Raw genomic sequence first — 13,521 nt, 5'->3', positions numbered from 1 at the left:
TAATTCATCGGCACGGAGCGAGATGCAAATGTCCACATTATCAGCGAAGCACACCCGACACAGCCGTTTGTGTATGCAAATGTGTTGTTTATTAAAATTAAATAAATACGGCCCTTTCCTCGATATACTAGGCTCGCATAAATTGAAGCGACACACTCTTTGTTTAATTAAGCAGATAGCATCGGAAACTGTGCTGTGCTCCTCCCAACGGTAATCATTTAACTGCAAGTCTTATTGGATTACTTGTGCGACGTCCACACTTGCAATTTTGTTGGAAAGCGGAAAAAAGGAGGCAAACATCCTAAGGGAAACACTTTCAGAGTTGCTCCGGCTTCTGGCGAAGTTGGCTCACAATCTAGATATATGGGCGAGTTAAGATGTGCATCTAAATAGCCTCTGCCGCCCTGGTACCTAACTTTAGATTACTTGCACCGAGTTTACCGACTTTCCAGGGGAAAATGTTAAGTTTTCTTCGTGGAAAAATTCCCGCGTGTAACCCATTCAGTTGCGTTGAAATTTACTGTTCAAGTTGGTGGCTCGCGGCGTGCTGGATATTTAAGCTGTATGCTAAGCAATTTGCATTTGTATATAAATTTGATGGGAAAATGTCTATATTTTAGCTTCCGGAAGACCAGTTTAAATTTACTATGCAACATTTTTACTAATATTTTCAATACAAAAACCAATTCGGAACATCAGCATTTCTTTTATTTTTATGACTACCAATAGTATAGTTATTGTAGAATTTCGCTCATCAATCACGGATATCTATCCAAGATCTGCTTCCTATATATCATTGGTCTAGCGGTTTAGCACATCGCTAAGTTCCAATGGTCGCGAGTTCGATTCCTCGCGTGGTGCAAACATATATCAGGAGTATGATTGTTTATATTGGTCTGGGTGTTTTCAATACATATTAAAAAAATATTTATGTATTTTTATCAGTTCTCTAGTACCCATAACACAAGCTCTATCTAGCATGGAACTAGATGGCGCTATGTGAATTGTTGTGGATTTTTTTTACGCATATAACAATACCTGGATGCCATAAAGTAAACCGTTGCACATGGCGACACAAGGGTGCCCTGCCACCATAAGTTGAAGGGTTCATTTGCTCATTACGAATTCATCACGGAAAACACTTTGGCCGTCCGTCTATTAGGATCGGCCCCCATGGGCACTGGTGCCCGCCGATACATATTTAAAATGGTCTCAATTGCTACGTGGACGAAATTATGTGCTCCACTTTTATTTTGTTTTCCCAAAGGGGTATATATGAGATCTATAAGTATGACCGTTTTTTAATACCGGACGATACAGCGCCATCTAGTTCTAAAGCAACAATCATAGTACTGTGAGGAATAGATAGTTAATAGAACAAATCATTAAATATTTCCTTTCGTGAATCATTATCATCATCAAATTCAGTTTTTAAAATATGTATAAACCCATGTATGTCGCTAAATTTCTACAAATGAGAATAATTTTAAAACGTTATTTTATCCATGACATCAACTACTAACAGTATCTCTATTTCTTTCTCCAGGTATTACAGTTCAAATTTATTTAATGATTAGATTTATTACTCAATCTACTCTTATAGAAGACAGACTCATTCGTCAGTGGAACTCCATACGAGATAACAACACATCAATAGTACCTATAAAAACGCGCCATACAATATATCTCCGGAAAAAGCCGGTAAGACCATCCCGGGTAGGCCCAGGTGCACCGACCTATCATGTCACATAAATACCCATACCTCGCCCTTTTTAATATACCCTAGATTTGCAATAACACCTCCTGATATAGGGGCTTTCTAGGCAAAGAATATAAGGGATATCTTCGCAATATAACTGTGACAACGGCATACATTAATCAAACGGAGCCACGGGTTTGCGAGGGATTTTTCGGAGGTCTCGGATATTGCTTGTCGCTAACTTATGGTGCCCTGGTGCATGGCTTAATATCTTCTTTGGATTGTATATTATATATTGTACGTTTTTCTCTTGTATGTATGTATATGTATACTAGCAACCAGTCCTGGCTCTACATTGGGACAAGTATTCTATGGTACATGTTTTTGTATACGTTTGTATTAAACACAATATGTTATATACATATTTTAATAATAATAATTTAAAATAGTGGTAGAAAAAAAACACTTTATTCCTCTTTAAAATTTTGAACTTCATCCTTACTAATATTATAAAGAGAGAAAAAGAAAATCTTTCTATCTGTCTGTTCGTTACTAACTGATCCTAATGAAATGTGACTTTTATATACTCATATATTGAGTAAAAGAAAACAATCTAGAATATATAAACCTACTTTTTATATATGTATATATTCTTTATACATTGTTATACAAAATGTAAGCAAGAATTGTAGAGATGGTAGATATATCTGCTCTACCAGAGATATATAATCTCCTATAATTTTTTTTTATCAATATACATATATATATATACAAGTCTATATTTATTTTCTGTTTTATCAAATCTAATTACAAACAAGAACAACAATAAACGACAAGGTAATATTATTATTACAGATTTAAAAATATATTTATGTGTCGATTTTTTGGACACAGAAAGGGAATGGTCAATTGTAATGGAATTGTAAGATATTTTGACTTTTTTCATTTTCTGTTTTCCTAGTCTATGATCAGTCCTGATCAAATCTTAATGAAATGTGGCGTTAACATAGATTGTAACACGAATACACATAGATATTATTTTTAATCTATAAAAAAGAAGATAAAGTCGCAGTTCACACCTAGTTTATTATAATATTTATTGAAAATCTTAGTGGTTTAACGATTAGGTACAATTTTTTAAAATGTTTGTATGTTAATTTTTTTTAAATTAGAATGACATTTAAGTTACATTAACAGCACTCTTGATGGTAGGTGGTATCAGTCAGGTATAGTAATAATGACTGAAGTACATAATATTCCCTGTTCAATTTTTACAGCGCCATCCCAAGCTAAGCAGAGCTTGTATTATAAGTACTAGACAACTGATATAAATACAAATATATTTAAAAAAAATACATTTTTTTTTATATATATACATAGAAAATCTTGGTATTTTCTATGTATATACAACCGCTACAAACAATTATAATAATGAAGACAAATGTTTGTACCGTGCGAGGAATCGAACCCGCAACTATTGGAAGGTGGCGTGCTAAACCGCTAGACCGAGTAGGCAGTCAATTATTTTGGCTTGTTTTCGAAATTCTGTTTATTTTGTTCGTCTGTAATAAGAATACAGAATTTATACGTGTTTTTGTATCACAAATTTGGGCGCATGAATATTGTATACAAATATTTTCTTAGCGTAACCCCTCTGTCAAGGATCCTAAGCAAACGGCAGCAATACGATAACTCTGATAATCTATTCCGGGAACAGAACCCCCGACCCTCGCAAACATGGAAACCCTTTTGGCAAAGTCTTTGCCTATCAAATGACACTGTATTAATTAACTTACTAGCCTACAATGGCGGCTTGAGTCTCGTGACAAACAAACAAACGTGAGGCAATGATTTTTGGTAATTTTCTTTTTGATATATATAAAAAATCTAGGATTTGCTCCAGAGTTAGATAACATTTTTTTTTAAATATGACTTATTTTTTATTTTTTAATTTAAACTTTAATAATGCACAGTGTACATATATTTATGGTTTTGTATATATTTACACTAATTCTATACAGTTAGCAAATTTTAGAGTTTCTATATAGAGAAATATATACGGAACTTGCATCTATTATAGTTTGAGAAATTCTTGAGTCTTACCTGCGGAAGACTACTATTTTACCTCTGGTTTATCTGTTATAATGTTTAAATATATAAGTAATAAATACATTCATATATTTTTGCTCTGAGACTAAATTATTTATGTCAAATATTGGATGCAAGGAACCCAATATCCGCGTAGAATTGCCAGCCATTTCGTTTAATGTTCCAAATTCAAATTTTCAGGTTTTCAAAGACCCACATTGAGTATATCGACGTCCCCTTCTAAATTACAGCTTCTGAACATAATGCCGTCTCACCTACACATTCTATTTCCGGGAGAATTTCCCGCCGGACCGGTAGCTGAGCACGGCATAAACGTCGCAGAGTTAAAAAGTGGGTAGTTTTCGGAAATCTGCTCACCGGATGGACGGAAATGATTTCTGTCGTCCTTTAGGGGGACGCTTCGAGATGGATTCAGCTGGATGTCGCACCGTCAAAGATTAATGCTTGTAATGAATAAAAGTTTGATGCCAAAATACCACACGCTTATTATATTTAAAATACTTATTTATGCACTAGGGATACAGGAATTTAGTTATGGAGTTACTATTTATTACGGACTGAAATTTGTTATTTGTTGCGTTATATCGGCAATAAATGAATTATAATAATAATAAAAAATTTATTTGCAATAGATTTTGGGTAAAACATATTATACAAAAACGTGGCCCTTGCAAAATCTGCTTATATCAAGCGTACAAATCTTAAGTTAATTACATTATCGATTCTTTATATAATTAGGAATTATTGTATGTAGTTATATGTTCTTATTGTTTATATGTCAATTTGTATATAAATCTAAATGTCATGAGGACCAATTTAGTATTTTAGTATTCCAAAAACTCTTTAATTGAGTTAAAACACTTGGAAACTAACCATTCATGTAGTTTTCTTTTGAGCAATATTACAGAGAGAGTTCTTATATCGTCAGGAAGCTTATTAAATATTTGTATCGCCATACAAAATGGACTATTTTTTGTTGTGGATAGTTTTATTGTAGGTACTTTTATTTTACTTGTATGTACTATGCATATGATTATGAATCCATCTAAAAATATTAACAAAAATGATTTTTTACATAAATATGCTAAATTAAGCTCTTCCTTACCAATTAATTACAGCGACACACAAGATACATAAGACAAAAAGACGTGGAAAAATACGTCCTAATAATTTATACCTTCACGACTATTATTCCAAATGTGATAGACAGAGGCATTGCCAAATCTTGAAGTCACACAGTAAATACTTGGCACGTCCACATTTCAAGTATTTGAAGTCGTCGAGTTTTATTATTATACACTAGCTAACCCGCGCAGCGTCGTCTGCATCACACTTGCTTGACATTTATCTTTATGTTTCACAATTTACGTAATATGTTTTTAAATTATAGCCTATATGTTATTCTGATGTTTAAGCTATATTACTGTAATGTTTCATCAAAATCCGTTTTATAATTTTTGTGTGAATAATAATAACAATCTAAGAACAATTGACACAGCGCCATCTAAACCCACGTTAAGCTAGCTAAAGCTTGTATTATGGGTACTAGATAACTGATACATATACATAGATATTTTTTTTGCAAAATATGTATGTACATATTAAATATTAGTATGGAATATATACTTTTGTATGAACGATCAATTTTTAAATAAACCCTAAGATCATCCTATCTCTATCTAAGAAAACATATTACAAGTTTATCTCAATCCGGATTTGTAAATAAATAAAAAACGCATCCCGTTATCCCGCCGCCGAGGTGTCAACACCGGCCAACCAGTGTTTATGTATTTTGGGCAAATAAAAAACCTTTTACCGTTTAATTCGAGGATTCCCTCAGCACATAGACTGCCACGTCTTCCAATATTAATAAATTCTCATTTGCAGGATTCGCTTGCAATTTGCCCCGGCAAAACTTACGAGTCGCCCTTACCCTAAATAAAGTTACGAGTGGGGTAAACGGCGAGATTTTTAACGTTGCCAACACAAAATTGAGCAATATTTTGGTAATCTCTTACACCAGCTACATATGTAGATCATTGCGTAGTATAAAATAAAGTCGCTGTCGCTGTCTAGCCGTCCCTATGTATGCTTAAATCTTTAAAATTAGGCAATGGATTTTGAACCGGTTTTTTTTTAATAGATAGAGTGATTTCAGAGGAAGGTTTATATGTACGCGTATAATACATGTACACCCGGGCGAAGCCGGGGCGAGTAGATAGTTTTTTTATATAATACACCGACTTATAACCTATTCGCACTCAATCAGATTAGATTTGTAAATCTAATCCAAATCGTGAGGAGGGAAGGGAGTTATTAGTAATGGGAACTAGTAGTAGTACTTGCTAGCAATGTACCATGTTAGGTCGACCACCACGCGGTCCCTCCTGGAAAACATCGTGATAAATTCCTAGTGAATTTGTCACGATGGGTTAACTGACCTGAGCTCATTTTCATCTTATCATCCTCCACTGGTGCCCCGCCAGCGTAAACCGTTAGCGCAGGCGGGTGCACCATTTCATTATCATAAAAAAAAACCCAAGTCTTGATCATGTAGGTATCAAATACATACACAAGATTTCACGTACATTGTATTCACGACTATGCTTGTTTGACTCAGTCTACGACTAAGTGTTTTCTATGTGTTTATATTATGTATGTGTTTATAAAAAACACATGTATGTATTTTTAAAAAATGTTAATACAAAAAATTTTATGTTCAATGATTTTTGCCTTGATTTTATATTCAAATACAAATTCAAATTTAAAATATCTTTATTCATGTCAATTACAGACTCTTATGATATGGCAGATCTACCATCAGTTTGGAATGATTTCGAGATGAGAAGAACTGACAAGAAACTCAGCTCGTATTCTCTTCAAATAAATGTTATACATGTTTACAATAATACATTTTTAAATTCAAATTTGGGAGAATAGAGTGACCACCAGCATATGCTACTGCAAAAGTAAATAGTCTAATCAGTGTTCGTAACTAGAATAGACCAGGTTGACTGGTAGATTGCTTATGGGAAACAATATAATATAAAAGAACTGTTGTCTTTTTTAAACGATACTTTGCTTACATTTAAGATTATGTAAATATCTAAAATCTAGGTACATTTAAGTGATTGTAATCCAAAAACATAAGTGCACAGCGTACATATCACACAAATTACCTGAACATTGTCTATTTATGGAAAATCATTCTTCTAATGCGATTAGAACATGTATTTCCAATTTTAACGCTTGACATGTCCGCGTAATAACCGTAAAGTACCAGGATCGCATAGCACAGCAGATGGTGTACCTGGTCTCTATATAAATCAGGGGTGGCCAACTTGATTAGACCGAAGATCTCCTGTTTACTATTGAAACCCTGTGCGATGTACCAATTACTAATGGAAATCTTAAATGAAACAATGTAGTATTTTTACTTAATTAAAAAAGAAAACATAAATGTGAAAATTATTCTCAGTAACTAGGTACTTATTTACCTATATATTGGTGTAAGTATTGCGTCTGAGCACCTTCCACTAGTTTAGTATTAATTAGGATTGTAGTTGGAAATTGCCAACCTTTTTTACGATTACGTTGCGCAGTCTGATCTAATGGACTGATGACTGATGGACTAACAGTCGCGATCGACCTGTTGGTCACCCCTGATCTACATAATAATAATCTCAGGACAATTCACACAGCGCCATTTAGTCCCAAGTTAAGCTAGCTAAAGCTTGTGTTACGGGTACTAGATAACTGATACAAGTACATAGATTTTTTTTCGTAAATACATACATATTATACATAGAAAACACTCAGACTGATACAAACAATCATACTCATGAATACAAAATGTTTGGGCCGTGCGGGGAATCGAACCCGCGACCATCGGACGCAAAGCGGTGTGCTAGACCGATGGACCACCGAGGTATAAATTCTTTGGCAGTGTTTATCCGCGGCTCCCATTCCAGTGCGGTGCGTCTCAAAGCGAACCCGATACGGACGTAACTCAATACTGTGCGCTAGGAATTCCGCGTTTCTCAATATGATCTTGTCCCATGTTATGATGTCCTGATGCGTTTATTGTTAGCATTTGTTAACCGACTTCAAATATCAAAGACTCGAATCGTCTGTGTCTATTGAGAGTATTGTAGTACGTTCTATAAATCATACGGTAACCATTTACCATCAGATGGGCCGTATGCCTGTTTGCCACCATAGTATAAAAAAAAAACAATTATCAAATGGTATTAAACTATTTTTGATATATACGAATCATTGAGTTATATTTCACATGCATCAATTAATTCGGGTAAAAAGTATGCTATGTTATCTCAGATTTGATCTATTTCTATAGTAAATTTCTTTCGAATCGGTCAAGTAGTTTATGACGAACATGTATATGAGAAAAGATTTTCAATTTTTTATAAACAAAACGGCGGGTAAATCTTAGTCTACGAATTGTATAAAATTAGAAAGATTCCCGTAGACTAATTTGAGTAAGTTTAAAATGATAATTGTAGATGAATCATATTTTAGTCGAGGACACATGTGCTGTTATGAGAATAAATCAAACCGCAATGTACCAGGACTACATAAATACCAGCAGATCAAGAAACACGTAGAAACAAACATCCAAAAACAATATGATGTTCGCGCACCGCGGGGACCCTGTCGCGGGATTACCAGTCTTATAATTATTTTTAGCCCCATGGAAGGGCTTACGGTCGCAACGTAGGATTTGTCGTAAGACTCCGACGTTATTCAATATTATTTCTTGGGAAATTTTCGGAGGGCGACCGTACATGTCGCAGGTATAAAGTATTAAGTGAGATTTAGCGCGGCGCGCGTACCCAGATGAATTAATGATTAACAATGTTTTAAACAGGCGCTCTCTCGCGCTGTCGCTCGTGTGTATCTACATCGGTATCGGATTTTAAATTAACTCGACGCCGCCGTAGTCATTAGCATCGAAATTACTACCATTAGCTATTAAGATTCGAAATGCAATTGATAGCGTATCGCTATACTCTGTTACATTACTTAGACAATGGCAGTAAATCAGGGAAACAGAATTTCAAAATGGTATTCGTGTTCCACGGATCGCTAGTTTAAAATTCAAGCAGATGCAGCGATGGACGCTGGGATTGTTACCAATATCGCTTGAACTGTTCTGAATTTAAATGCAGCAGTGTTTCATTCCGTGCTCGCGCTAGATCGTTCGCTTTCCTTTTTAGTCGCGTCCAATTCCGAATTAATTCAAAGCCTCAATTCAAATCCATCAAGCGCTTTAATCGCAAATCAAAACGATCCACATGTGAGTGTCGACTTTTGTAGTACAACACTGCATTCATTTGTTTCAAATATCGAATATGTACCGATCAGGGTTGAGCCGTTCTGAATTCAAACAGTGGCAGGCGCAGGTGGCGCGCTGTCACCATGCGGCGTTCCATTTCCCGCGCAGCGTAATCGAATGAATATTACAAACGTCATGTTGACAGCTATGCAGTTTCATGCCCGATATGTGGGTCGAATGATCTTTTTACGCCAATTTGAAGCATTGTCCACGACCGGCCGATACGAATCGGATTACGTAAAATAGACGAACATTTTAGAAATGTGCAGTTTATATTCAGAGATTCCCGTAATTCGTTATTTCGACGCTGTTTAAAAATGTATTGGGGAGAACTGTAGAGTTAAAATTGACATGTCCCGACCTATACCGGAACTGTTTTACAGGGAACCCGTAATGAAAGCACTTAGCGCTAAGCGAAGCAATTATAAGTAATTTGGAACGCGGTAATGGGCGTGGACAGCGATGCGCAAAAACGCGCTAAAAGCTCTCTAATTCGATTGTCGACGGTTACTTTTTAAAGTTCGAACTCTGGAAAGTGCTGGCTGAAAATAAATCTTCCAATTTTGAATTTTCAAAACGCGACGAGCGCCGGGGGAATATCAAAATAAACTCGGAAATAAATTCTTGTCTCAATAATTCAGACGGTGGGCTAATTGTAAAAGGTTTGCCGAAGCTGTAATTAAAATTCGCACTTGTAAGTAATTCAAGAGGATCGTGTCGGAAATTCGTGGAATTCATAGTCATAAAGAAAGTAGGATTCGGCTCGGCTCACAGAGAATGAAACAGAAATACCAGGCTCAGGAGACTTTGCGAGCGTCACCTGAACTGCGCCGAACGGAGCGCCTTCTTCGGCTTGGTGATTTATGGGCGCGGATCCGGACCGGTAATGAAATTGCACCCCCCCGCACCCCCGGCCGACCCTCCTGCGCGAAAAGCCATTCTAGAAATTACTACGCAACAGTGAGTCGTGCACTCGACTGTTTCAACTGGCAACTCTTCAATATCGTCTTATGCTAATGGTATACGTTTTTTGCTGCAAAATTCATCAATCTCGCAATGCGATCGTGTGTCGGATTTGTATGCGTCGACTGGCGTTACGTAATTGTTTTCAGACCTTAGATACGGTGTTTGTGCCCTTTGAAAGCGCGCTTTGTCTACGCAATGAAAAATTTATTGCTCTCGCGGGAAATTTTAATTGAAAAGCCCGACAACGGAGCCCGCCGCGGCACAATTCCGCGGAACTGCGAGTGTGACGTTTCACAACCACATTGTGGCTGTTTTTTAAAAACTTCTATACAATAGCAACAGTGTGTAGGCATTTTACAGCAATTTCAGCTCGCAATGTGAATTTAGAGCTTCAATGCAACGAACGCGGGAACAAATGGCAATGGAATTCTATAAACATTCTCATATTTACAGCACAAAAGTTTATTATTATTACTGAAAGTTTCATTCCTTCATTCTATGTTTAAGTCTGGATCGCGGGAGAATTGTGTACACGAAACAAAATCTTCGTTACTTTAGTAGTGTTATTGCGATGTAAATTATTAATCTATGTGATCTGATGATCCCTTTCTCTCTAACATCTTTATTATTATATCATCACTAGCGTTCGCTCGCTTTAATTTATCCCCTTAGGGGTGGAATTCATCAAAATCCTTTCTAAGGGGATGCCTACGTCATAGTAGCTTTATGCATGCAAAGTCTCAGCCCGATCGGTTTAAAATTGACAAAGTTTCATACAAAGTTTCATCCCTATTTTATCCCTTTGGGGGTAGAATTAATCAAAATCCTTTCTTAGCGGATGCCTACGTCATATTCGCAAGCCAAATTTCAGCCCGATCCGTCCAGTGGTTTGGGCTGTGCATTGATAGATCACTATGTCAGTCACCTTTGAGTTATATATATTATTGTCATTTTATTATACATATTACATTATTTTACAAGAATTTAAAGCAAGCATTTAAAGTTTTATTTTTAATTTATTTAAATATTTTTTTCTTTTAAAGTTTTAAATTTACACAGAATTTCGATAATGATTAGACGGCGTGGTTAATTTAATTGACTTATATAAAAGCAGGCAATTCTAGCTTCTAATTTTGAAAAATGACAATTTCTAAGCATTCAAATTCAATTACAATAAAATCTTGTTTTCCTTATTGTGATGTTGGACAGCCAGCAAGCTGACTGGCTACGTGATGGTAAGTGGTAACTGTCGCTCATGTACAAGAACAATACTATATAAGGTCATGTTGTTACCGAAATATAATTTAACAAAACAAACTGTTTGGCCATTGAAATAGATGAGACAGATACGCAGATGACTTTATACAAAGTTACTAAAACTTCTAGCACAATGAAGAGTTACTAAATTCATCTAGAATCTAGAATATTCTATACTGTACTCACCGTTAAGTGCTGAAAGAGCCACGCCCGCAGGATATTCGTCGCGACCTTCGGGAAGATCCCTCTCTTCTTTTGGTTCTTCTTGCCATTCGTGTCATCATCTTCCTCCCCCGTGCCCTCCCCGGAGCCAATACTCGCGTTACTGGCATCTCCTGAGAACAAATATGTGTACTTTTTAATAATCATTATAACTGGCATGTGAGGGAGAGAGGTGTTAAGAGAAGGAAAAAGAACATCAGCTCAATTTATTGTAATGAAGAATTCACAAGGAATTAGTTGGTTTTCATGTAGAGCAGTGGAAAAATCAATTAAATCAATCTTATATTATTATTATAAACGCAAATGTTTGTAAGTATGGATGTTTGTTACTTTTTCACGCAAAAACTACTTAACGGATTTTGATGAATCTTAACAGTAATATAGCTCTTATGCATCAGAATAACGCATGGGCTATATTATTTATTGAAATTTAACGCGGATAAAACAGCGGGCACAGCTAGTCATCTATAAAACTATCATCGTTTTTTTCTTATCCAGGCTCCGGAACTATCAGGATTGAATTTAGTTATGGGACATTAATACAGATAAAAAATACAGATGAAATAATATAATAAATAAGATACAGATTAAAAATAATGAATACAAAAAGCAGAACAGTTATCCAAACATATGTAGATGTACAGACAAGACAAATTTCACGTAATTATAATAATGTGTTAATCGCGAAGTACCAGGCAGTTAGAAATCGCAGGAGATGTCTCGTCTAGCGCTCGCTTATCAGCCGTACGTCTGGCATATTAATTAGAAATGCCAACTTGTATTTATTTAATCACCTGCCACACCACTGATTAGTATCTTTGGTGCCTACACTTAATTGTTTCCAGTGTTGCCACTTTACTGATTTTATACGTAAAATTAAGAAAGTCACTTAAGTTTATCATGTTTTATTTATAATGTTGTTTATTTAAATAATAAACAAAGGAAATGACTGAACTGTTCATTTAAATGTTATATTTTAGAATATATATTTATGTGCTCTTTATTTTTTATACAATATCAACTTAAACTGTGCAGGACACTGTAACTATGTATAAATATACATAATATATTTGTGCTATAACATTTCTTTTGTATTATTTAACGTACATTTTATAAATTATTTTCTGCAATATAGAGTATAAATAAATATTTTCCAAATTTTTCAAATTGTAATTTTGTGGTTGTGATATTTGTTTTTTATGAATATTATTTTGTGTCAACTTTCGACGACCTCGGTGGTCTAGCGGTCTAGCGCACCGCTTTACGTCCGATGGTCGCGGGTTCGATTCCTCGCCCGGCACAAACATTTGTATTCATGAGTATGATTGTTTGTAACAGTCTAGGTATTTTCCATGTGTTATATGTATGTATTTACGAAAAAAATTATCTATGTATTTGTATCAGTCATCTAGTACCCATAACATAAGCTTTAGCTAGCTTAACTTGTGTTTAGGTGGCGCTGTGTGAATTGTCCTGAGATTATTATTATTATTATTATAAATTATTGTTGGCAACACTGATTATTTCTTAGAACGTCTCGTTTTATACGTAAATACCATCGCTGGTACAACTGAGATCGGCGTGAGATAATCCTGATTATGACAAAGTTTAATACCAGTTACATTAAAATAAATAAGTAATGTTAATATATTGAAGAGAATTAACGACCAAGTTATTCCTTCATGTGTTATGCATGAAGTACTTCATGGAGTATTATTGGTTGGTGCAAAAATGTCTGCGTACCACAGACCTCCGATCGATCCCCGTCCAGTTCAAACGGGGATCAATATACGGCGGCCTGAGCCGAGGTACGTACCCCAGCGGTGCCCTCAGACTAAAGTCGTATCTGTCAGGAGTTGGCCTTCAGCTCCATAAGTCCTTCCGCGGGTTTGGAGTGCCATCTGCACTTGCC

At 35.5% G+C, this 13,521-nt stretch overlaps 1 protein-coding gene across 6 annotated transcripts in view; it reads right to left on the bottom strand.

The window, feature by feature from the left end:
* LOC131842651 (homeobox protein homothorax) overlaps positions 1-13,521 on the bottom strand; it is a 375,683-nt gene that overhangs the window by 124,273 nt on the left and 237,889 nt on the right. For all 6 annotated transcript variants that reach the window (XM_059191223.1, XM_059191246.1, XM_059191238.1 and 3 more), the window contains one exon: positions 11,574-11,722. In XM_059191223.1, coding sequence (XP_059047206.1) covers positions 11,574-11,722 — 149 coding nt within the window. The remainder of the gene's footprint in view (positions 1-11,573; positions 11,723-13,521) is intronic.

This window comes from Achroia grisella, unplaced genomic scaffold (assembly GCF_030625045.1).
Source record: "Achroia grisella isolate CSIRO2021 unplaced genomic scaffold, CSIRO_AGI_Agris_v1 utg1086, whole genome shotgun sequence".
NCBI lineage: Eukaryota > Metazoa > Arthropoda > Insecta > Lepidoptera > Pyralidae > Achroia > Achroia grisella.
The sequence above is the reverse complement of the archived record's forward strand: the minus strand, read 5'-3'. Positions and strand labels throughout refer to the sequence as shown.